General features: G+C 41.0%; 2 protein-coding genes across 5 annotated transcripts in view; one reads left to right on the forward strand and one right to left on the reverse strand.

Annotated features, from left to right (window-relative positions):
• The window catches only part of rasgrp4 (RAS guanyl releasing protein 4), a 17566-nt gene extending 9600 nt beyond the window's left edge, over positions 1 to 7966 (reverse strand). Inside the window, exon 1 of the mRNA XM_083913670.1 lies at positions 7594 to 7966. Coding sequence (XP_083769796.1) covers positions 7594 to 7610 — 17 coding nt within the window. The 5' untranslated portion in view covers positions 7611 to 7966. The remainder of the gene's footprint in view (positions 1 to 7593) is intronic.
• Positions 7967 to 11900: 3934 nt separating this feature from the next.
• Positions 11901 to 26151, forward strand: part of ryr1b (ryanodine receptor 1b (skeletal)) — a 77149-nt gene continuing 62898 nt past the window's right edge. For all 4 annotated transcript variants that reach the window (XM_083913937.1, XM_083913938.1, XM_083913939.1 and 1 more), the window contains exon 1: positions 11901 to 12194. In XM_083913937.1, the coding sequence (XP_083770063.1) occupies positions 12147 to 12194 (48 nt within the window). In that variant the 5' untranslated portion in view covers positions 11901 to 12146. The remainder of the gene's footprint in view (positions 12195 to 26151) is intronic.

A 26151-nucleotide genomic window follows, 5' to 3' on the forward strand; every position in this document is an offset into this window, starting at 1 on the left:
GAGAGAGAGAGAGAGAGAGAGAGAGAGAGAGACAGTATGTAGATCACAGTGTGGTGAGGTAGTGCAGGTCAGCATCTCAGGAAATGCAGCTCCCCACATCTGATAAGTTGTTCTACAGCGCTGCAGCTGTCACTGGCAAAACAATTGCATAGCATTTTGTGTATCTCCACCTGAAGCTGCCAGATAATAGTGTACAGTCCAGAAAACGTTTTTTATTTGTCAAATAGCTCACAGACTTTCACTCGTACAGACATTTTTTCCAGTTAAAAGTGTCACAAGTTTTTGGATCTCACAGGTGTAGACTACCTCAGGATCAAGAGAAGTAAGAATTGCTGCTACAGACATGTGTATTTCGACTGGCTCTGTGCTTTCAAAAGCTCTTTATAAAGAGTGTTCATGCATATTTGTTTGGTCACAAATGCTAACACCCATCCTATTTTACCTCTTTGGAACAGCCCATACCTTTATTGTTTTAAACTCCTTTTAATGCAAGGGCAAGTAGCCTACAGAGATGACCAACCAACTCATCGCATGTGTTTTTTAAACCTAGCAACACAGCTGTGTTTATTAAGTGGTTCTCAATTGCAGTGAAAAAGTACAATATTACATCACATTTGAGGTTGGTAAAAAACGTGTCACACATCTGCACCAACACTGGTTTGAGAGCCATTTTAATAACACACTTCCCTTCAGCACCTGTATGTGTACCTTACTGATTCGTCTGAAGGTGTGATTTACTGCAAGGTTACAGGATGGAGGAGACACAAAGCAAATGTATGATAGGCTGCTGAACAACATTCACTACTCAGTTTCTAATAACAACGAACAAAACAATCTGAGAAAGATCACTCCATGTTGAATCCCTCACAGCTCATAGACACACAGTATGTCACCTGTGAGAAGGGGACTTTGTTTTAGGGACCACTATTGACTCCCGAAGGCTGAGATCCACCGATGTAGGACAATCTTGTTGCTACATTGAACTATCGATTGGTGGTTTGATTGAACCCGCTCTAACTTTGAGCCACAGCCACTGTGACATCTGACACAAGTCATTTGGTCTAAGTCTCAAGTCATTTTTTCATGGGAAAGTCAAGCTGAGTCCTCAGTTAAAGGGGACTTTCTGTATTTTTCAACCTGGACTCTATTTATCCAAGTATTTGTGTCTAAGTGACATTATGTCTGTTCTGATATCTTGGAGGTGACTTGTTGCCAAAGACAGTGGGGTGAAACTTGAGTGAGAGAGGCGCACCAGAGATTCCACCTGTACTGGAGTACAGAAAACATCACCTTTGTGTTAACTGGAACAATTTCTAGTGTAATTACTACAAGTGTAGCTCAACAAAATGTTGAGCTACACTTATAGAAAGTATATAAAAGGGCAGGATAACAGTAACTTCTTCTTCTCCTTAATGTTGTCTGACATTTAACAATCTGTGGCAAAGCCAAGAATTGTCAGTAGAGGTATATTTACAGTGCGCAGTTGCCCCTTTCGATTACATTGCAACCGGGTTCGCGTCTGCAGGGCTGCAATGCTCTCACCCAATACTGGACCAATTTAAAAAAGGTGGTTCCCATTGGTAACTTAGACACAAATAGGGTCCAGGTATGGTACCCCAAGATACTGCAGTCTGAACTACAATATCTGCTCTTTATTTAGAGAACAGACAAGGTATTAGTACCTGTCTAATATTGATATCAATGGCCAATTGATCTAATCTGTTCAAAAGTAATGACAATCTGATTTGAATTTCATTGATATTCAGTTGAATACATGTTATCAAACAAAAACCAATAACTTTATTAACGCTTATTTATTTATATTAAAAATATCCCCTCCCCACTTTTAAACTGTGAAATACTAACAGCCAGACCACAATGAAATAAAACAACAAACTTAAGTTAGAGTTGAGATCATTTTTTCCTTAATTTCGTCTCAATCAAAATGCCAACATTCAATTCTGGTGCTCAGGTCGATTAGTGACATCATTTGTTATCTGGCGAACGTTAACTAGCTGTGCAGAATTAGTAAACCGATTGTATCTGGCTAACGTTAGCTATTCTGCATGGGATCAATAAAGTATTTCTATCTCTATTCCTATTCTATTTCTATTTTTATTTACATCAGTAACACTGTCGTTAAAACAGACACTTCTGTTGAAATACTTTGTCATCAAAAATCTTCAGAGTCATCATGTCTCAAGTCAAGTCCTGGTCTTTAACTTCCAAGTCGAATCCCAAACATTTTATTTTTTGTCTTGTTGAAGCTGCAAGTCATCAAAACAGCGACTTGAGTTGACTCAAGTCCACATCCTCTGCCCTAAAATGAAGCTGGATCAACGTTGAGTGTGGTCAGAAGTGCATAAGAACTTTCAACCTATGAAGGTCAGGGAGCTGCACTACTTTTCTGTAGTGCTGACCATGGAGTCACTCTTTAAGGGCTTTTCATGTGCCCTAACAAAGACAATAGAGACGCATTTGTTTCATTGTGTGATTAATGCTTCCTCTTCACATCAGGGCTTGGTTTAGTAATAAGTAACTGACCCTTTTCATACGTTTTACATTCAAACTTGTATATTTGCTCAACTTTGACAGTTGCACCCACAAAATGAAAGTTTAAATGAAACCTGATCACTGTGTGTGCCTCTTTTACCAAAACTATGGTCAAATTTTCAATGTTGTGGCTATGTCACGATATTACCAGGAAACACTTTGAGTTCAGAGAACTAGCGGCAAGTTCCCTGAATGACCGGGCCTGCATCCCCTTCTACTAACCTGTGTTTGTGCGTGCGGCTCATTTCCCCAACACACATGTACACACTGCATAACTGACCATACTCATGCATGCAGCCACATTCACTGCTTTATGTACAACATGTACGGACACTCGTGGATGCAGTTTCATACGGGTGTACGTGATGACATTCACTAATCTATTTATAACACAAGCTGCTCTCCTGCCTGTACGTGCTGTTTCATCCCCCCCATCACAGTTACCACGCCACGCATTTCCCCCCTCAGCCATGCCTGGATTCAGAAACCCTGATGGGATGGATGTCAGTGACAACGCCATCCCTTTGCATCCTGGTAGTCCAGCTCCAGGCAGCTGGTTTGGGCAACAAAACCCCACCTCTCCTCCTCCTCTTCTTCGCCTCATTACACTAGCTGGCTACTGAATTCAAAACACTAACACTAAACAGCACAGCATGTGCCTCACAGCACATGGAGGTACTTGGGTTCATATTTATATGAACCTCAGCAACCATCTGTTATACTTCTACAGTATTGTCCAGTGAACATATCCCATCACACTTTGTAATGTCCTTGCTTTAAGATCAGTTGAAAAATGAAAGGAGTCTCTCTGTCCTTAGACCCTGAGTTTGTTTTTTTCTGTGCTGGCTGTAAAGCCTTTTGAGACAAATTAGTTATTTGGGGCTATAACAGTATTGGCATCACCTGACTTCCCTGTTAGTTGAGAGAAAGTCAGTAAACAATGTCAAAAAAGCTTAAAACGATTAAAGCTTGTTGTTTTCCTAAGCTCCTTAAAGAGGTTTTCATCTGATAGCAGTGCCACAGTATTTTGTTGTGTGTCCAAATTTTAATTAAGTATAAACTAAATATCATTTAACATACTCAAGCAAGGTGGGATAAACCAACAGTCCCCAGCTCCTGAGGTGGATGGCTTATTCCAATAGGCCACTGGGCCACACTGAGGTGGGTCAAATTGACCTTTGTACAATGCAATACATGACTGTCAGTCTTCAACTAATGATACATTGATTTCAAATATCAAAAAATTGTGACCATGCCCATCATATATGCATGGGTGGATTATGAGGACTGCTGGGCTGACATGCAATGCACCACACACTAACCTCTTTTTGTTGTTGTTTTGTATCTCTTTGTGGTCATTTCGTGTCATTGTCAGTGTTTGTTTTTGATTGTTTTCCCCCTTTTTGTGTCTCTTTGTCTTTGCTTTATGTCTTTTTAGTAAGTTAATGTCACTGTGGTTTTGCCTCTTTTCATAGTCATGAGTCTCTTTGCAGCTGTTTTGCATCTCTGCGTGGTGTGTATGTGAGTATTCAAGTGACACTTTGCAGGTGAAGACCGGGGGGGGGGGGGGGTCTGGGGGGGGGGGTCTTGACACCTTTGGTCTCTGGACCTGTTCAGTAATTCATCCATGCATACATCCCCAGAGCTCAGGGTGAAGTGTTTGTTTTGTGTTGTACAATGATGAAAACACAGCAAATACTCTCATTTAAGAAGCTGGAACAAGTGTATGCTTCTGCATTGATGAATAAATTTACCCATTTTTATTTTATTATTATGTTCTGTAAACTGTACTGTTTACATGAATATATCCATATATCTCTACGGTATTTTAAAATGTGCTAACTAATGAAGTATCTAGAAAACTCCCCCCCAGAAATGATGATAAATGTATTATTGTACATGATGTCTTTCTTATCTCATTGCCCTTTACAACTTGTCATCTCTCTCTTTGACTCAGAGTGAATTCAGTCGGACAAAGCAGATGCACATATGAGGAGACACGCTCACTACTACAAACAGAAGTGCTGATGGGGAAATGTTATTGATGTCACGGTGTCTGTCAGGGAATTTCCCAGGAGAGCTGAGCAGGTAACCCACAGCGCAGCAGTCAGTGGTGTCTGTTCTGTGTAATGAGCCTGGCCAGCTCAAGACTCAGAGAGCTGTTGGTAAATAGTCAGCGTGTGGTGGACTCCCATGCAAATCTGTAGACAACTGAGTTACTGTTTGAGCATTTGCATTCACCTTTCCCTAAGAATTTGATGCACAAACCCCTAACAGTGCATCCATGGAAACACAGGACTGCTGCAGCTCGATAGTGAAGCTGAAAATCCTCGTGTGCATGACAATGAGGGAAAAACACTACCTAGTGTCTTCTTTAAGTACTAATGAATGAGTCTGGGTCCATCATATCAGTGATCTGGTTTTAGGAAGACCTTCCACCTCCTTTTCCTCACTGACACTGTTTTCCTCTTCCCTCATTCTGGCTCTATTCAGGCCATTCAGGAAACAGCTTCTCCTTTTTCTTTGGAAATACCCCTCTCACTCCCATTCCCATCCGTGTCAAGACTCCTGGCTACAGATCCAGTACCCCCCCCCCCCTCCCCTTTCTCCCTCTCTCGCTCTCACACTGGCAGGGGGATATGCAAATTCCTCTCTTTCTTTCCTTAATTGATTAATTGAAGCCAGGGCCCTTTGAAGGCCTTGTTTGTGAGCTGCTCTTTCTCTCTCCCCCCCTCTCACAACCTGCATCCACTGCACTGAGCCATTCATCCATTTGGTGCAACAATAAAGCCACTGTACCAACCATTGTGGTTAGCGTCAGGAAAGCAAATATTCATACATTTCTGACTGTTTGCCGTGGATGATGAAGTATAAACTGTTTGGGACTACAGCCGTGGATCAGTTAGACAGTCATCACACCTGTGCAACACACACCTTCATAAGCAATTTATACTTTCTCTCCATCTTTTGTTGTTTGAAAACGGTCTCTCACGCAAACTTATATTATCTACATCACTTATTCTTATTCCCCCTTTTTTTTAACAAACAAACAAACAAACCATTAACTTAATATTTAATGTTTATTCATTTTGGCATCATCTTTTTTCCATTTATAGATATTTTTCCTTCTACACAGATGTAAAAGTTGCATTTAAATATATTTTTTTGTAACTTTCTTGTATTTTCTTTTTCCTTGCTTTTTAGTCATTTGCTATATTAACAAAACCTAACCGTGGCCTTATGTTACAGTAATTTTGACTGATGTACAGCTTTTGTTTTTGTTCTTACAATTGGTAACACATATTTCTCTACACTGAGTTCAAAACTCTTCTTCTCTTTACCGACACGCAGCTCAGCACAACAGTTAACAGCTAACATCCAAATTGCACTAATGCACCCAACCCAGTAATACTGTCACTTACACAGTAACCTAAAACACTGATAACAGGTAGAATTACATCACTATTATCTTTTAATGATCTTAGAAATCAAGATTCCATTACAACAAAAGGTCACTTCTTTATTGCATGGCTTTTGCTACCTCTCAGTATGTCACAGAAAGGAATCAGAGATGCTCCAACATGCTCCCGTCGGCTTTTTTTGCTGCCATTTTTCGCATGTGCACACGAAACTAAAGTGATTTCAGCAATGCAATACAAAATATTCATGTACTTGTATAGGATAGCTACGGATAGTGAAAAACTTGTCTTATGCATTTGTCCGCAAGTCCTCATCCACGTCATACATTATGTCCTCTTTTGCAAAAAACCTGGGAAAGATTTTTTTTTGCAGTCCCGATCCATCCCAAGCGATATTTTACAGATATGTCCATATATCCAGCATCTATTGCGTCCAATAAATGGGGATATGGCTCAACTTTCCACCCCCATGATGGAAATAATTCCTCTTTGGGGTTGAGGAATGTAGAGTAAGGTGGAGGGAGAAATGACACCGTCCTGCCATGGGCTGTAAACCACTTTGTGACTGGGAAAGGATAAGGGTTTATATTGGGAGTTTTTTTTATTCTTATTTCATCTCTTTTTTGAGGTAGCAGAATGTAACACATTGCAGTGTATGTTTACAGTCATTTTGTATTATATTTTTTGTGCTTTATGTGTTTTTTAAAATAGGACAACATAACATAACATAAAAAATGCAGTATAAATACAGAGCTTTGGTTGAGTTTAAGCGAGAAAACAGATCCACGGTTTAGTTCACATGGACACCTGTTGTGCTGGCTGTGTGAGCTGTTTTGAAACAGTGAACTCTGTTACCAACTGTAAAAATCGCCTCCCCACTGAAGGGGAAGCACTGTGGCCGCTCCATCAGTCCACCTTTAACTCAGGTGGCTAGATCTCACATACACATCTGACTACCTTAACATTCGACACCCAACCCTTTTCATTCCAGGCAATCTGATAAGAGCTGCGGTCACAACTACAGCAGTACCACTGAAACACAGGCTACTGAACGTGAAGTTTCTCATCAACATCTAAGATCCAATGCAAAAAAACACACATGACATGTACTGTACGTGTAGATTAGATGGACAGGACAAAAAAAAAAGGCAGAACACATTTCCATGGAAAGGTGAGCAGGCAGCGCTCAACAGGCACGCACAACTGTTGAATGTCAGAACTGGCTTGTGTGCAGTACACACAAATAATTTGAGCTGTTGATATTCTTCACTGATATGCAGGTCAAACACAATAGCTGTGACCATGTGTGAGTGTGTATCTGTGACGTGTGTCTGCTGGCTTTCTTTTAACACAAAGCCTTTCTCTTTTCTGTAAGTGTCTCTCATACACAGCAAGCGGAAAATAAAACTAAATGCCCTAATTTCTTTTTGAATTGTCAAGAGCCTTTGTACAAACCACAGTGCATCTCATAACCCCAAGGTTCACACATCTCTGCTGCAAAGAAAAGACTTGCTGCTGACACATACGTAGACTTACATGTGCTAAGAAACTGCATTGCAACTGGGCCTGCGTGAACCAGACTCTCAGTTTTGCTTTGCTCTCTTCTATTCTTTGTAATTACCTCTTGGTCTTGTTCATTGCAGAGGTCTTCTCCTCAGCGGCACTCCTCCTCCACTGGTGATCCACAGGGGCATCTGAGCGTGTCCCTACAGCTCCATGGTTGACCCCGCTACTCCTCCTCCTCCTTCTCCTCCTCTGTGTCCTCTATGTGTGTGCCCAGGACAGCAAGAGCGGGCACAGGACGGAGAGCTGCTGGGGCTGAGGGCTGCCCGCCTACCAGTCATCGACTAGACTAGACTTCACGCCTGAACCCTGCTCATCAAACCACTCTGTGTGTCAGTCAACCCCTCTCTCTCTCTCTCTCTACTATCTAAAGATATCCATCAACCACAAATCAGCAACAAAACAGACTTCATGCTCCTTTCGTCTGCAATAAAGCAGACACGCTGAGAGAAACAGGCTTCAAAGTAGAGTGTAAAAGCTAAGAAAAGTAATTCACTTGTTCCTTCAACATAAACAAGTCAGCATCTTAAATGGAGGAACTGGCTCTGACAGATAGGGGAACTCACATCAATTTCGGTGTGTGTGCGTGCGTGTGTGTGTGTGTGTGTGTGTGTGTGTGTGTGTGTGTGTGTGTGTGCGTGCGTGTGCAAGCCCAAGGGGGAGGGGAGAGGAGAGAGAGAGAGAGAATAGCGAACACAAATGCAGTACCCATAGAGGAAAGAGGAGGAGAGTTAGAGAGAGATAGTGATGAGCAATCATCTGAGCACCATCAGTGTACTCCCGGAAGCGACCTCTGTGGTTCTTTTTTTTTTTTTAGAGCATCAACACAGAAAAAAATAGGCCCCACCTCAGTGTCACTTTTTGATGCCGTTTTCTGAGGCATTGCCTGAACTTGGCCAAAGGATCAGTTCCTGAAAACAAATCATTAGATGTCTGATAACATTGTTGAATCCTGACACGTGTCCTCCTCCTAGATTTGTTCATCCGGGGTCTCCAGTGTCCCCCAAATCACGTCCTTCACCCTGATTTTTTTTCTTTCCTTTTTCTTTTTTTCCCTCTGTCATTTCTCAGGGTAGCAAGTGATCACACAGGGAGGTAGTGTTTGTGTTCGTGAATGTGGCTGTGCAGCTGGACAGGGAGACTCAAAGGCATCCTTGTTTTATCACACCAAGAGGAAGAGGCGGCCATACAGGGGACATTAATGTCCCCAAGTCTGCAGAGGTGGCTTCTTTGCTGCAGGAAGCTGACTGGCTGGCAGAGAGAGTGGGCGATATGGCATTCAAAAGCAGGGAAAGATGCACCGAGCAGGAATCCTGCAGTCAACGCACGCCGAGTCCAAAACACCTAAAAATGCATTTGTATTTGTATTAGAAAGGAGAACATTGAAAGGACTTGAACATGTAAATGTCACAGAAGAGAAAAAACAAACATTAAATGCTCTTTCCTGGCAATGTGGTAATGTTACTGTAATCTTAAGCAACAGTTCTGTAAAACAGGAAGAGTTGCAATCAACTCAGCTGGTAAATATAAAGACATTTGACGCAAGCTGAAAACATAGAAAAATGAGTGAGCCACATTTGTACTGTAATTTAACATCATGAAGCCATTTTAGATCAGACCCCCAGTGGTTTGTTTCGTGTCTAATGTGTATAGTCTGAGAAGTGCATTTAAGGCTTTTATTTTGTTATTTCCTGTAAAAACGGAAGTCTGGTTGAATGACGTACATTGACGGTAACGACATGTAAAAGAAACAGTAATTTACGGGCCTGTGTGTGTCTGTGAAGTGAAGGCTGCACGGCATCTTTTTGCGTAATTCATGCACTTGTAAAGACGCATTTTGTTAAGGGTTAAGTGCTTTAACTTTGTATCGCTGTTGAAGTAATGTAGCAAAGTTAGCGTTACGTTACTGTCTATGGCGATATCATTTATTTTCCACCGTTTTTTCTGATTGAATTTCAAAGAATCATCAAAAGAAACTGCAAAACACCAGCCAACACTCACCTCTTTGTGCTCTTGATGCTGGGACTGTTTATTATTATTGTTATTTTTTATTACTGTTGCTAATTATTGATAGTTTGGGAGTCAGTCGGAAATCATTGTACAGATTTGAGTCCGGTTCTCTGTACAATGGCGCCACCCTCAGGCGAGGCTTCGTGAGTTGGCAGAAAAAAGGAAAAGAAACAGGCAACAGCAGGTGACTTCTGAAACCGGACTCATACTCCCAGAATTCATGTTAGTTCTGCTTCGGTGGCGTACCACCTCCTCCGCCTCCTGCTCTGCGTTTTACCCGCTGGACGGAGTAGTACCCGGCGAGTCCCGACACATCTTTATCCGCTGCCAGCTGCTGTTGAAGCGGGAGATGGGCGAGAAGGAGAGCATGCTGAAGGAGGCCAGATGGGGACTGAGGAGGTGAGGATGTGAGTATGTGTGCACGCTGTCGGGATGTGTCAGGGGCTTCTTTCCGCTCAGACCTACAGCTTCTCTGTCTGGTGCATCCCTGCTGCCTGATGTGACCAAGAGGGGTGTGCCGCTGACACCCACATCCACTGTTTCCTTCAGTGGTGCATGCTGTCCAGACAGAGCTCATATTGTTTTTGTGTGTGTTTGTGCCCCTTTTAAAATATTATTTACACTGTCTCATCATAATCGATTTGCAATTTTGTGACAAGGTATAATAGATGAGCTTTTCAGAGCTTAGATAAGACTTCAGGCTGTAGGGACACTGACAGCAACCTGAACACCTTTTAATATTCTGTTAAATGACATTACATACAGAGAATATACTGATGCCCATCATAATTTGCTGTGACATCTTCAAATTGCTGATGTCTGACCAACAGTCCAGTACGCAAATATACTGAAGCAGCACATCCTCACATTTGAGAAGCTGTAACCAGAAAATGTTGTCATTTGTGCTTGATTAATGATTAACACATTTAATGTGTAACTAAGAATGAAATACATTTTCTGCTGATTGGTCACTGTTCACCCCTAAACACCTCTAAAAAAAGAAAAAAAAAGGAAGGAAGGGAGAATGGCATGGCTGACATTGTTAGGATGACATTACTAGGATGATGTCCTTATGGTGAAATGTGACATTTTCTCAATCCCACCCAGTCATTAAGACACAGGACAGGTTCATCCCTTTAAATCACTGCAAAGATGTTAACAGAGGCAGCACAGAAGCATCTGGGGGGCTTTTGACAGTGATTGTACTACAGTACTATAGTAGTACTTCTATAGCATTATAGTACTACTTGTACTATTAAGTATGATAAGTGAATTGTTACTTAGCAGAGTTTTATATTTCTATATTAGTATTTATATGTCTCAATGGTTTAATGTAAGTCTTAAGTGGAGCTGTGTTGAAAAAAAGGCGATGTGACATATTTCCATGCACTGACCAATCGTAATTTTATACTATAAGCATCTCAATCTGATGATAGTCACTATCAATCAAGTCGTATCTGACCACATCAAATAATACCGATGTGATCAGGTAGATTTTCCGATTTTGAACATGTTAAAAAATTAAACAAAAAAAGATTTAAAAACAACAACACTCAAAACAAAGTAACCATAAAATGAAATAAATATATATACTTAATTAATACATTTCTCAGATAAAATAAAATGAGTGAAATATAAATAGTATAATAAAATTGTAGCTGATTGAAAAAGGGTTGTATTTGAAATCAAGTTTTCAGGAAGTTTATGTTATCCACAGATTTATTTTTATTATTATTATAAAATAACTACATATCGTAAAGTCAGTATTTACACTCACAGATTACGACTGTAAAAACCCCCATCATGCATCTCTGCTGAATCGGTCACGCATTACTCCACACAGCACACAAAGGTAATCAAGTATTTGTGTTTGTCTGAACCCAAGAGATTTCTCACTTCCCTAAATGTCTCCCTCTGGGTGCAGCGCAGCTCAGGTTGCATTCATGCACTCATCCCCCTACTTCTGAAGGAGGTTTTGTACAGTGCGGCTGACTTCTTCTCTTTGAAGAGTTAAGGTGTGTGTTTGGGTGCATCTGCTCTTACTGCACACTCCCCAAAGACTAGTCCTCCTCACCCCCTTTCCTTTTATAGCCTCAGACATGTGCAGGGAGGTGTGTGTGATGGAGAGGGTCAGCCTGTGTGAAGGAGTGGCCCACTTCTACAAACATGGCGGCATGGTGGGATGGGAGCGGTATAAATGTGTAACAAGGTGCCTGCCCCTCCCCTCTCACTGTACACCTCCCCTCCCTCCCTCCCCTCCCTCCCCTCCCTCCCTCCCTGCGGTTGGGGGGATGCAAGGCGAGAGGAGAGAGGAGCCGGGGAGAGCCTTACCTCCCCGTCACTCTCTCTCACAACACCGTGAGAGCCACAGGACTCGTGCTGTCCTCCAGCACACCCACACACATGAGCACTGAGAGCGAGGATCGCTGAGAGTGTGTGTGAGAGACAGAGAGAGGGCCAGAGCTACAAGAAAGGAAGCAGACAGGTGCACTGTGGAGAGCAAGGGGGAGGGACGTAGCAAAGGGAATAAAAAAATCCAAATCCTGAACAGTAGGATTTTCTCTTTTCTCCCGAGGAGCTGCGAATAACCCTCGGCGAAGGATGGCAGAAGGGGGAGAGGGAGAGGAGGAGATTCAGTTCCTGCGAACGGTGAGTCCTGCTTACTTTCCCTTTTTGGGAAACCTGCACTGGCTGCTGGAGAGGAGTTGGAGGAGATGAGGAGTTGTGAGAACAGTGAGAAAGGGGATCTGATCATTTTTGCTGAAGAGAAGCAGTTCCTTATAGTCTACGTGATACAAGTCTTGATCTAAAATTGACTCATGATCTTCCAGCATGGTTTCTTCACTTGTCTCACTTTTCTGGCATTGGATATTTAAGTCAGATCTGTAGCTGCAGTTCTCAGAGCCAAGTCCCGCTTCTGTATATAGTTAACTATTTTTGCGGTGCCCTGAATGTGCCATGACCTGCTTATTAGTTGCTCCCTTTAAACTTGGTAATTGATTTCTTTAATCTTGTGTGAACGCAGGAATCTAACCTACATTAAGGGATCATATTTTGATCTTTTCAGAATGCACTGCTCATAGTCTTGCAAAATCTCTTTAAATATTACATTCAGAATGTTCTGGCCTTAAGAATAGGTGGGTAAAAGTGTATGTGTGCATATGTGTGTGTGTGTGAGAGTCCAGATAGATAGACAGGGGCTGGTGCATCTGTTAGCATCGTTATCTATTTTTATCTGAGGAAAGTAGAGCCTGTCAGTGTGGGGTGAGGAGGCAGCAACAAGCTACCCAGAGGCTGTAGGGGACAGCTGCCCAAAGGCTGCATGTCTTTCTTGGAGAAGCCAACACTCAGTCACCGTGTAGAGATATCCACTTCACAGTGTCAAAGTCAACGGGGAAGGGCCCTGAATAATGACCCAAACGGCTGAGTTGGTGAAATGGCTTTCCAAAGCCATGAGCATGCAGTATCAGAGATTAATATGAAATTAGATTGGTCTGAATATATTCTTTTTCATTTAATCCATTTGTTTCCATGCACCTGAACCTATAAGATACCACCTTCTGAACCAAACTGCTCACACTGACACCAATAATCATTAGTTTGGTTCCTGCAAGAGCCACTGTTTCCATCTAGAGCTCGACAATCTGCTTGAAATCAATATCAAAACAATATTAATTAAGACAATGTGAGTGTTTGTTATTCATCATCAGACACATCTCTTCGACTGTATAAAACAAACTTCGAATGTGTTGGTTTAAAAACCAAAATGACAATTTGTCTGGAATCATTAAAACAATTTATTGATGTTTTTAACAATAACATATATAGCCAATAATACTTTCAGGCTCTTTTTCTATCAAAGATTGTGTGAGACGCATCTTTAGAGCTGAAATATTAATCGATTAGTTGTCAACTATTAATTGCCAACTATTTTGATAGTCGATTTGAGTCCTTTTAAAAAAAACAACTAAAAAAGTCTCTGTTCCAGCTTCACACATGTGAATATTTTCATTTTTTCCCCCTCCTCTATGACAGTAAACTGAATATCTTTGAGTTGTGGCCAAAACAAGACATTTAGGGTCTTCATCTTGGGCTTTGGGAAACACTGATCTTTCATAGACAAAACAACTAATCGATTAAGTGAGAAAATAATCCACAGATTAATCAGCAATAAAAATAATTGTCAGTGACAGCCCTCCCCATCTCTGCTCACTTAGTTTGTCTGAAATGTATTTCTGTTCAAGTGGAGCTCTACTTTGGTGCTACCATTGCTGCAGTGTTTACCTCACTGCCACTTGAATCTAGTTAGCTTGAAAATAATGATTCAAGTATGAAAGAGTCCAGACTGCGGCATGCAGAAAGACAACACGCAAATCTGAGGACGGGATTCCTGTCGAGCTTGTGAATTCAGCTCACAATATCCACAAGACGGCATTACAGAGCAACACAGCTGTCAGTGCTGTTACCAATCTATAAACAGGGTTTTTTTCCTTCCCTTCACAAACTGGGAAATTAATTGTGAGACACATAGGCCACACACTTTGAATGTCTTCAGTGGGTTTGTCCTTTGGTTCAAGAGGCTCAGTTAGGATGAAACTATTAGACACCAACACTTCAAAAGGAAAAACAATGCAGCTCTATGTGAATTATTAATGTCTTGTGTACTTCAATGGGTTTATCTTTGACACAAACACTGTTGGGGTCGGGGGTTCAATCCCCAACGGGATCCAGGGCTAAAAATGTAAGTGCTAACCAAGGGCTAACCAATGGTCTGTGTTATCAGTCTTTTAATTAGAGGCCAGTGATGGGCGACATTGTGTGAGTCAGCTGTTTCTCTCTGCTGGGGCTTTTCCCCAGGTTATATTGGAGGTGGGAGGTGTGATGAAAGTGGAGTGGGAGCACAGAGGGGTTCTTACCTCACCTGGACCAGCTGTAGACATGTACTCACCTGATATTTTTTACAGTTAAATAACCTGCCATAGAGGTTCACAGCCTCTGTGCCCTAAGGCTCAGCAGGGGTTTACTTTCAATGTTTTCTTCTGGAAGTCATTATCTCAGAGCAGCTTAATGAAATCTTTTAAAAACGAACAAATGTTGCTCTCAAGAAATGCAATTTTATCGCACCATGGTGTCTACTAGTTTAGGATAACACAACACAACGATTTTGCTTGGTATTCACCTGTTCTGCAGTTTAAAACAAACATTTATCTTAGTTGTTAGAACAACTTGTGATAATAATAGCTCAAAAAGGACTCCAACAAAATATATTAAAAATACTGTATATTATGACGTTTGTGTTCCCAAAACTGTGTTCCAAAAATGTCTACAGCTGGCCCGCAGGTCCTTAGAGGCCAAAGCAGTGAGGATTTATGACGTTTAAGATGTTTTTACACAGAATAAGCACACCACCCCAGAAATGCTTCTTAGCCTTTGTCAGGCAAAGTATGAGGTTTCATTGTGACATGCTTGCATAAGTGTAGAGTTGCCGTTATGTGCGTTAGGTCTGAAATGACTTAAGCTGCTCTTTGGGAAAACTAAAGCTATTGAAAACTACAGCAGTCCCATGTCATGTTAAGGCTTACGATATAAAACCAAGCAGGAGGGGTTACTGTTGTGGAGAAAATAAATGTACTTTTCCGAACTGGCTAGTGACTCAAATAGCACATCAAAAATGCCACCTGGAGTGTTTTTAATGACCTTTATTGGTATTGTAAAAAAGGGTCAACGTTCTCTTAGAGCTGCAACAGTTAAGTGATTAGTTGTCAACTATTGAATCAGTTATCAATCAGTTCATCGTTTTGAGTCACTAAGAAATCCTGAAGAAAGAAAACACCAGTCAAAATTCTCTGATTGCAGCTTGTTAAATATGAATATTTTCTGTTTTCTTTACTGTGAACTGCATGTCTTTGAGGATGTCATCATGGGCTTTGGAAAACACTAATTGACATTTTTCAATTCACATTTTTCAATTCACATCTTGTAGGCCATACAGCTAATCGATGAATTGGGTAAATATTAGACGATTTCTCAACAATGGAAATAATAAATCAAATGAATCCCTAGATTCCACAAACGTTTATTTCACTACCAGCTGCTCTACGTTATGTGCTCTCTTGTATCATTGTCCCTTGTCATGCCTTAGAGCCAAGGAATCAATGATCTGACAAACTTTCTGTGTTTTAAAAAGATGTAAAATCCCTCCAGTCCATCACCAGGCTCTTTAGTGTAATGATGCAACACACAGATTCTACAGCAGGTTATTCAGGCTTGCCCTCCTCCTCTTTCAAAGTTACTGTGATCATGTCTTGCTTTGTCATTTTAGAGGTGCTATAAAAATAAAGTTATTCTTTTTATTATTATAATTATTATTATTATGTACGAGGTGTTCTTGCAGTTTGGGAAACACATTGCCTATTTAAGGAAGAGGCTGAACACAATGATAGCAGTGGGGTCCTGTCAGTCCTCTTCATGTTTGCTCTTTTCTCTGTTATTCTACCGTTTTCATCCCCGCTGGTAATCCTCCAAATAAGATATAAAAGCAGTGGGAGTGTGAGTTTGGGAGTAAGGCAATGTCTTACTGAATTTAGCGTTTTTTTCTCTTAGGGGTTGTTTTTTTTTGTTTAATAGTCAGAGAAGAGAGCAAGAGGAGATAAGAATCCTGTTCAGGGTGACGGATGAAAAATGTTATGCATTTTGCCGTTCTTCAGCACATCTCCAGTGATCGTTTTTCACATCACAAAAGGCCACACAGATTACTCAGCAGTGCTGCTTTATTCTATTCTGGGCTTTATTGTGTTATTGTTATTGTGGCCCAGGACTGTGACTCATATCACACAGAGTGGGGCTTGGATAGGTATAGTGTCTGCACACTAGCTGGTTGGGCTTAGCCATGCAGGTTACTAACAGTAAGTTCTCTTTCCAATCAAACAAAGTGAATGTTACACTCCACATATCAACCTCTTCCCTTAAAAAAACTCCATGCTAGCACTTGAGCCCCCTCATTTGCTGAGAAAGCGAGAACGGCTAAGCATGCAATAGCCAGCACCATTTCTCTTTAGAGAAAGCCTGTACAGTAACAGCCAGGCTGCTGAAATGTCTCACTGCAGACACATCAGGTAACCCAGAGTTCATACAATGGTGCCGTTTCTTAGCCGGTGGTAAAAGCTGTGTCACTGTTTCACAATGTTACATTTGGGGTGTGAATCACACAGGCGAGAGAGTTTGAAGGGGTATTGGAGCTCCAGTCTATAGCAGCAGTTTCTTTTTATAGCGTGCCACTAGAAGTGCACACCCTCTGGAGGGAGAAACCAGAGGAGTCAGTGTCCTACTTGCCAGCATCCTACGGGAGACTTGGTGTCATCCTACGGTGTGTACATGTGTAAACGGTGTGTGTGTTTGTGTGTGTCAGGTGAGCAGAGGGCTTGTTCATTGTTGTGACTGTCAATTGTGACAAATGCCTGCAGACGCCATAGTCCCTTTTGTCAGAATTGCACAGGCAGATTTGTTTTTGAGGAATCACTGAATTGGTGACATCCCGGTTATAACCAGGCTAGTTTTATTATATATCAAGTTCCACTTTGTTTCAATGTCATAAGGGTCCCAGTACACATTGAAGACAAGTCTTTGAAATCTAGTGCAAACAGACTAGCCTGGGAACCAGACGAATATGCCGAGCTAGTGTTTCCTTTGGTCTGGCACTTATGTCTGGCCCCTCTCACATTCAGACAGATATCCAGATCCTGGGCAAAGCCAATCAAAATGATGATCAAATATGAATTTACATTGCCTATTGGTTTTCAGAAACAAATTTTAGTGTATTGTTTACTTATTAACAGCGTGGTGCTATCCACTTGTGTGTAGTGGTATTAAAGTTTGTGATCCGGCTGAATGTTTTTCCTGCTTCAAAACAGACCAAGCACCACACCATCTTGATCTTATATGTAGCTGTGTAGTGGTAGTTGATGAGTTGGGTGTAAGGTTGATGGCTAGGTTACAGAGGGAGAGTGGTTATGTGGCGTGTCACTCCAGTGGTATTTTCTAGGCTTTGGGTTGTGATAGCCTGGTCAGCTTTGTATTCAGTTCCAAGTTGGTACAATACCAACATTTGTTAAACTCTATTACCAAAATCTTTATCTTGTATCTCTTTGTTTAATTAGCCAAGAGCTAATAGAATAATCATATTTTCAAATAGCAAATAAGGTCTAATACACACACACACACACACACACACACACACACACACACACACACACACACACACACACACACACACACACACACACACACACACACACACACACACACACACACACACACACACACACACACACACACACACACACACACACACACACACACACACACACACACACTCACACACACACACACTCTCTCTCAGTGTTTCCATCAGTGAGTTACAGCAGCAGCAGATGAGGGATGAAGGGGTAGTGGAGGTGGGGAGGGTGGGAGCGAAACAGGGCTTTAGAAGTGCTGAGCCCAGGAGATGAACACGTCTACAGCGGGGCAACAACACACACACATATACATCTACGCACACACATATGCAGCACCTGTTAGTCTGCCTGCTTTGGTCGCAGCAGTTTACACAATAAACAGGTGGTCTGGTCTGCTCTCTCAGGCATGACACACAAACAGAGAGAGAGGGGGATCCTGCAGAGGCAAAGTGACACAACTGTTACGTAAACTGCTGTGTGTGTCTTTTTCTCTCTCTGTATGTGCGTCTGTTCTGAGACTCAGTTATTAGCCCTGTCACCTTACAACTAGAAGGATCCGGGATGTACTCTGCATGCAGGGTCATTGTCTTCCTGTCAATGTTGATTCACATTCAGAAATGTCCAAGTAAGGGGGACTGTAGACATTAAATAGTTTAATAAAAATAATTAAATCTAAATCCTATTCAGTCTGGTGTTTCAACATAACTCAGAGTGAGTCTGTTCGCCTTGTCCCAAACTACCAGGCCATATTTTAACCACACAAATAAAAACTTGCTATATGTAAGTATACCCTCCTTAATGACATTTCTGCTGCTGATTTTTGAATACATGTAATACAGTTTTTGGTTTGTTGGTGTATTAATTTTACACGCATCAAATCCACATTAATTTGCATCACTATTATGTTATCTTTGACTATCATTGGTACTTCACACTATAATTTAAATTTGATAGATCACAGTTAGGCAACTATCAAGAATCTATCCACTAATAACGACTAATATTGTATTCAGAAATGAATGGAAACTAACTTTCTGAAACAAAGCGGCATGGTTTTCCTAAATGTCTGGCAGCAATGTAAAGTCGATGTGATTTGTAGTAAATGCAGAACCACTGGTTTGTTCCTTTTCAAAGCTCTTTAGCAGCTACAGGACACATTATCTGTAGCTAAACATGTCCAGATGGCCAAAGTTTACTTCATCATTTCTCACTGACAATGCTTTGTTCCAAGATACCCAGAATCTTCCAGAATCTGTGTGCAACCACAGTTCTGCCAGAAAGGAAATGTTTTGGATCCACAGTGCAGTCATTTGGTTTGAGGCACTCAGATTAATCTGCAAAAGCTGCTGGGCAATATGGTCTTATTAACTAAATAAGTTGGATCGAAGGCTGAGATGAAACTATGAAGATGAATTTTGTGTACTTCACGGGAGGTTCAAGATTTCCACATGCAGTTTCTTGGTGCTGGGATATTCCATATTTCAGTTTATTCGATCCTATTTTCTCAGGCCTAAGCTTTATTTTCATTTGGACTTTGGGGTGTTGCTTGACATGCACAATAAATCTCTGTCTACATCTTAATTCACTTCTATATTCAATGTTTGGATTACACATCAGTTTTAAACGGGCCTGCTGGCCAGGAAAGTACTTTGCTTTCTGTTAAGGCACATATACATATTTTTAGAGGAATAGATTTTGCACTCAGGCCAGCTCAAATCATTTATTTATAACAGTGTTTTCCCTTGAATTGCTGCCGTCTGCTAGACTTATCTTCTTTCAAAGGGCAGAGGCTGTTTAATGTTTGATGTGTGGTAGTTTGTAGCAGTTTAACTGAGCCACAGGGGAATTAAGCCAGTGTGCGTGGGCTGTCAAAACAATATGTGTCAATGAAATTCAGCATCATTGTCTGATTTGTGAATTCATTCATTCATCTTTAACTGCTTGTCCCTATTGGGGTTGTGGGGGGCTGGAGCCGATCCCAGCTGACATCGGGCGTGAGACAGGGTCCACCCTTGACAGGACGCCAGTCTATCACAGTGCACATAGAGACAGACAACCATTCACACTCACATTCACACCCACAGGCAATTTAGAGTCATCAATTAACCTAACACCTGCATGTCTTTGGATTGTGGGAGGAAGCCGGAGAACCCGAAAAAAACCCACGCAGACACGGGGAGAACATGCAAACTCCACACAGAAGGGCCCCAGCCGGGATTTGAACAAGCTCCTCTCCCTCTGAGGCGACAGTGCTAACCACCACACCACCATGTCGCCCCAGATTTGTGAATTATCACAGTTTAATCCTGGAGTACCTGGTATCTTATACTTTTAAGTGAAAATCCTAAACTATGGAAACATACAGTATTCATGCAATTATCTTATCAAAAGAGTTCATGGTTCTTGGTTGTGGCCATTCTTAAGATTTTAACCCAATTCTGAAATGTATAACTCACTAAGCTTTAAGAAACTTTAACTTCATTTAATTTCAACTCAAATGTAATCTGCTTTTTCGGGAAGTGATTGGTTTTAGTTTTCCTTTTTTTGCCCATCAGAGGAACAAGTTATCAACTAGTTTCCCTGCGCTCAGTGCCTTCCCTGTGAGCAAGAGGGTCCTGCTCTTTTTCCAAGTGCGATATCTAAGTATCTCCGAGTGAGACCTCAAAGTATCTGCTGGTCAGCAGAAGGAGGGAATGTGATAGTGACAGGTGCAGCCACCTAAAATAGGAGAGGAGAGGAGAGGAGTGGAGGGGGAAAGCCCAGAGCAGAGTGGTAGAGTTAATGGACAAGGGGAGGTAAAAGAGGACTGCAATGAAATAATAAGTGTACAGAGGGAGAGAGTACATCAAAAATAAACAGTGTAGAATGAAAAGTGATAAAGAGAAAGAGAGAGATGGCAGTAAAAGTAGAATGTGAAAAAGACAAAGCTGTTCTTGGCACTCTTCTGTGTGCAGTTGAAAGATTTATCAGCAGTGATTTAATGCAGCACAATAACTTTTCATTCTGGAGCCACTTATAAACTTTGTATTTAATTTTATCTGCAAAACCTAGTAACCTATACAGTATTATACCACCAATAACAGACACACATGCATAGATACCTCATAGGACTATAATCAACCTTGTATTTCTGCAGCAGTACTGCATGTGATGTCTTCCCCACACAGCATACCCTTTGTTGTTCAAGTGTGTATTTAGTTATATATTGAATAATTGCTGCTTGTTGTTGCCAGTCTGCAACAATCATCAACCTGAAGCTGTGAGGAGGATACATTTGATGAAGACTTTTACCAGTCAGATGGAAACTTTACACAGTACTTGAGTGGGAATTGATTATGTAATTAAGTTTATTGTGTTGTGAGGCAAAGAAGCCTTTAATGCAACAGAGTAAAAGCTTTTTTTTAAATGAACATAGGGCCCATGTAGGTTTAAAAGTGTGTATCACTGCCTCTGATAGATGTAAAATATTTTATTTGTATTTGTTCATGTATCCTTATAAAAGCTAGTAGATTTAATGGACTGTATGGTCGTCACACTTAGAGATGCATCGATTCGTCTTTTTCAGTTTCTGATACCCAGGTATTGTGTATAGGCTGATACAGATTACCAAACTGATACCAGTGTTTTATAAATAGGCTGTATGCGTCACTTAAACATTGCTTTACTGACTTTATAATACATATATATATACATTCACTGAGTTGTTATTTATTATTTAGATAATACATATTAATTATAAAGAATTGAATTGAATAAATTGGCTCCATTGTCACTATACTGTACCTAACCCAGCTATTTGAGTCAGTATCGGCCTGTTATCTGTATCAGTAATGGTGTCGCCCTAATCACACTATGTCAGGCCATCAATTGTCCTGTGAGCCTTTAACTGAAGTGAAATGACAAGAAAAAAGGTAATTTACAAGTTTCTTATGAGTATTCAATTTGTTGAACATTGTGAATATTACTGCCATATTATTACACGACTGACTGGAAGGGGTTTGTACATTTCTGTGTTGCTACATATTGAGATACTGCTGCCTGTAAGGTATGTATATATATATATATAATATGAACTAGGGCTGTCAGTCAATTATAATATTTAACCCTGATTAATCTAATGATTATCCAGAGTTAACTCATGATTAATCCCAAATTAATCACACATTTGATCTGTTCTAAATCGAGCTGAAAGGGATATTTCTCAAGTTTTTATTTTTCTTATCAACATGGGAGTGGACAAATATGCTTACTTTATGCAAATTATTGTTTATTATTATTGCAACAATCCCAAACTCTGACAAATACTGTCTAGAATATTCTCCAGAAACAACTTCAAAGAGGCAATGCTAGCAAATTTCAATTTGCTCTGCTGCTGCCTTTGAGCACGGACTGAACTCACCAATCAAATCAAACTATCTTTTATGGGCGGGCGTAAGCGATGACGACAGTGCTGAACCGTCGAAGTGATCACTTTGTTCATTGCTCTGATTGGTCATAGTCGGTCGTAGCGCTATCCACTTGTGTGTAGTGGTATTTTGAAATTTGTATTTTTGGTATTTTGACCCTTCATCTGGATAGATGGAGAGTAAATGCCAATAACTTTGGTCTTGTGTAGAGAACCATTTGTTAGGACTTTGAAGCTTAACTTGTCATTCAAAAGAGCCTCTTTATTCATTTCTGCTCATGGAGGTTTTTTTCTGCCTCCCTTCCACAGTGTTACTACTGCTCCATTGCTTCCTGATTTCCCAGACTACGTGGCGGGCCGAGGGTCATAATCACTGAACGTGAGCGTGTTATTCGCGCTACAAAAAATGATTGGTGTTAAGAAGAACTTGTTATGTGGCACAAATGTCTACTTGGACTATTTGGAGGTCACTGTGAACGGACGAAACACTCTTTTATCCAAAACTCAAGAATTCCGTTGCTAATTATGAGGATTATAACATGATAAATGACATACATTATGACATTTTATATCAAAAGGTCAAAGGTCAACTTCACTGTGACATCCTAATGTTTCTGTCCATGATTCAATGTCATAACTCATTTGGTCAGATACTGAATTGGGGACACTAATCTTGAAACTGTGCTGAGATCTTATGTGCTGCCGAGTTGAAGATGTGTGTGAAAAAATACACTTAATACTTCTTAAATTCCTTCAAAGTCTTCACTACATATATAATGAAAGTCCAGACAGTTTGGATGTCAACTTGACTGGCTGACTGAGGCATAAAACCATAAGGCACTAATTCTAGCTCTTGACTGTTGAATGTTAACCTTAACCATCACTGATAAAACCTGTTTTCTCCGTGTCCTGAAATGGCAGAAGCAGTTAGAAAAAGAGGGATTTGTCCAATACGGAATCTGTATCTGTTGACACTGTGCTGAATCAAGGAGAGGGTTTTGCTATTTTAGAGGCGATGTGTAAAGGATGGTGTGTAGTTTATGTAACCTAAACTCCCAGCCAGACTTTTATATTCAGACTTGGTGATATCCTGAGGCAGCACAGACTCTCTTAACTCTTAATTTACAGTGTCAGCTGATGGGAAGGATGCTTTATCAGGACCATGAAAATAGTCAAATCTTAATTGCTTTAGGAGTCTTTGGAAGAAAGACACAGCATAAGAGCCAGGGAGAAAATAGGAAGGTTGTTTGGGAGATTTTATTCTTGGAGATATTTTATCAAATAGAGAAGAAAACATGAGCGAAAGAGCACATGATTAAAGAGAGTGAGGATGCCACAAGGCACTTCAGACTGCAGTCTGTGATGGAGGACCCTGGTAGTGCCCCTGTATGGTGTCTTCTAGTAAGTGAAACCCCATCATCTCTGCTTTATTGAACTGTTTCTCTACTCCACCCACATACTGGGCAATGTGCTGTCCCTCACTCTTTCTATGTCTGCAGAAATAGAATCAATGTCCTGAGTTGGCCTGTATCAGCACACTTTGACCAGAGCACCGGGCAGAAATAATGGACTTTATTATTCATCATTATTCATTTGATGAGAGTGGTTTGATTAATTGGCACTGATGTGGCACTTTGTCAATTCAGAATTTGAGCGTATTTGAGTGTGAAAGGGTTAAATATCAAACCAACATTGAGGTGAAAATATTCAGAAATCTGTCAGAAACTGAAATAAGATTTACACAAATCTTAGCGTAACAGTAAAACTACTTTGAAACGACATTGTTAACTAACAGAAAATAAATAAATAATTTTAATAAATACACATTTACCATGAGATTTTGAATACATACTACTTGTTCCATATCAAAGATAAATTAATATCAGAAAATGCCGTCTAGAAAAGGAAAAGCCGTTTGTAAACTGACACAACCAAATGATTACAAGTATGTTTGTGTCCACTGGTCACAGGTCATGTACAGCCTTTTTTTTGTTGACAACAAAGCAACAAAGTGGATTACAAAGCATCAAGTGAGACGGAATAAAAATGTCCCACTCAACAGGTTACAGGATAAACTGATGTCTCTCACTCGGAGACCATATATGTGGCCTGGGCTCTGTTGCCCCACCTGTCTCTCTCTTTGAGTATATACTCTATAAACAGAAGTGTCACTGCATGCACATCAAACTAAACACTCTAACGCACTTTCACGCTCCCACACCAAGAACTGTATCGACTATGCACACAGTTGTATAATTACCCCTCATGCCCATCCTGTCCTGCCTCTTACTTTAGTGGTGCATAAGAGGATCAGGGGGAGTGGATACCTCTCACCATTTTGCATCTGTTTGCTTGTTTGCTTCCTGTTTATGGCGGGCAGTGTGCCTGCTTGTCTGGGGAACCCTGGCTTCCCTCTGTCTGCATTTTCACCAACAGACGTCCCTGGAGAATATACAAAGGTGTCTGCTTTCAGGCGCTATCTGTGCCTCTGGCTGTAAATCTCTGCTGCATTAAACACCTCTATTTGCACACACCAGTGTGTTTGTTTGTGTTACTGCCTGTCACTTTACATCCAATTGTCTCTTCCTCTCCCTCTGACCCCAAACATCCACATAGCCCAGATGCTTCAGCCGCCAAGTCCAAACATGGTTTGCCTGTAACTCTACACCCACCATGTTGATGGGACATCAAATGTGTTTCATGTACGCGTTTTAGATCAGTAGGTCAGCCGGGTGATAACCAGCACTTCCTGGCTTTTGCCCAATACTGCCTACCTGTCTTGGCTCAGACAGGGTCATATGAGATTAACAAATAATCAGGAGTTGTGGTTGGCTTACAATGAAGCGTCATGTGCACATCCTTCAAATCCTGATAGCTGCCTCTATTAATATAAGGGTGAGTTAAACCCAAGGGTTTGCGTGGCGTCTAAGTCAGCTTTTCACATGGTCATATTGGAAGTGATTCACACAGTGTGACTCTTGGAAGGACACAGCTCCGGGGTTGCTGATTCTCTTGACAGAGTGATATAAGTTTGATTGCCCTAGTGTTCGGATTCAGAGTGGAATAACAGGTTCAGTCATGTTCCAGCAAAGTGCTGGCAAATACTGGCTGAGGGTTGTATTTATCTGCTGCACCAGCCAGTTTGGCAGGAAACCAGCCATTTTCTTTGTGTTCTGCCTTGTGCTTTGAATCCTACTGGACTGGTTAAGTTTGTAATTACAAAGTTCATTTGAAAGATTTGGCCCTTGTCCTTACTTTGATAATAATTTGTTGCTTGATCACAGACTCATAAAATACCATTTGTTATTATATTAATGGCTTCCCACAAACCTTCCAATCTTACATGGATTTGCAATTTCATCAAAATCCAGATTGCATATTAAGAACATGTTTACAAAATTAAATTAGATATTCTCTGCAAATGTGAGGCCAAGGCTCTGTGCCTGTAGCCCCTGAAGCCCCTATGTCTCACAGTCCTCATTTACAGATGTAGAATGATTGACTGTGACTGTAGTACTAGATGGAAGCCACCGGGTAGGACTGCTGTATAACATCGGGGCATATATCGTCTGCGGCTGTCATCCGATCGCACATCTAGTCTCAGAGCAATGAGTCACTTGGTTACCTCAGTCTGCTTTTAGACACACACAAGCTCAGCGCTAGCTCCTTAACTGGGTCTGCAGTCTGAGTCTGTATGTACTGTCCTCAAAACATGTCCATTTTAGCCCATTTTACCCTTCTTGCTCAGCCCCGTTCAGCTATACGTATTCTGTGGCCCTATAATGTCTCTGCAGTAATGCCTGGTCTCAGACCAGTTGTAATTTATGTTCAGTCCTGAAGCAAAGATTCATGGCGTCATGTGTGCACATGGCTACTGCTCTGAAACTTAGCTTAAAAGTTGTATGAGCTGTAGGTATTGTTGGTGTACAAGAGAGCACCACTTTGTTTTAACACAATTGTTAACTCT

This window comes from Echiichthys vipera, assembly GCF_963691815.1.
Source record: "Echiichthys vipera genome assembly, chromosome: 5".
In the NCBI taxonomy this organism is placed as follows: domain Eukaryota; kingdom Metazoa; phylum Chordata; class Actinopteri; order Perciformes; family Trachinidae; genus Echiichthys; species Echiichthys vipera.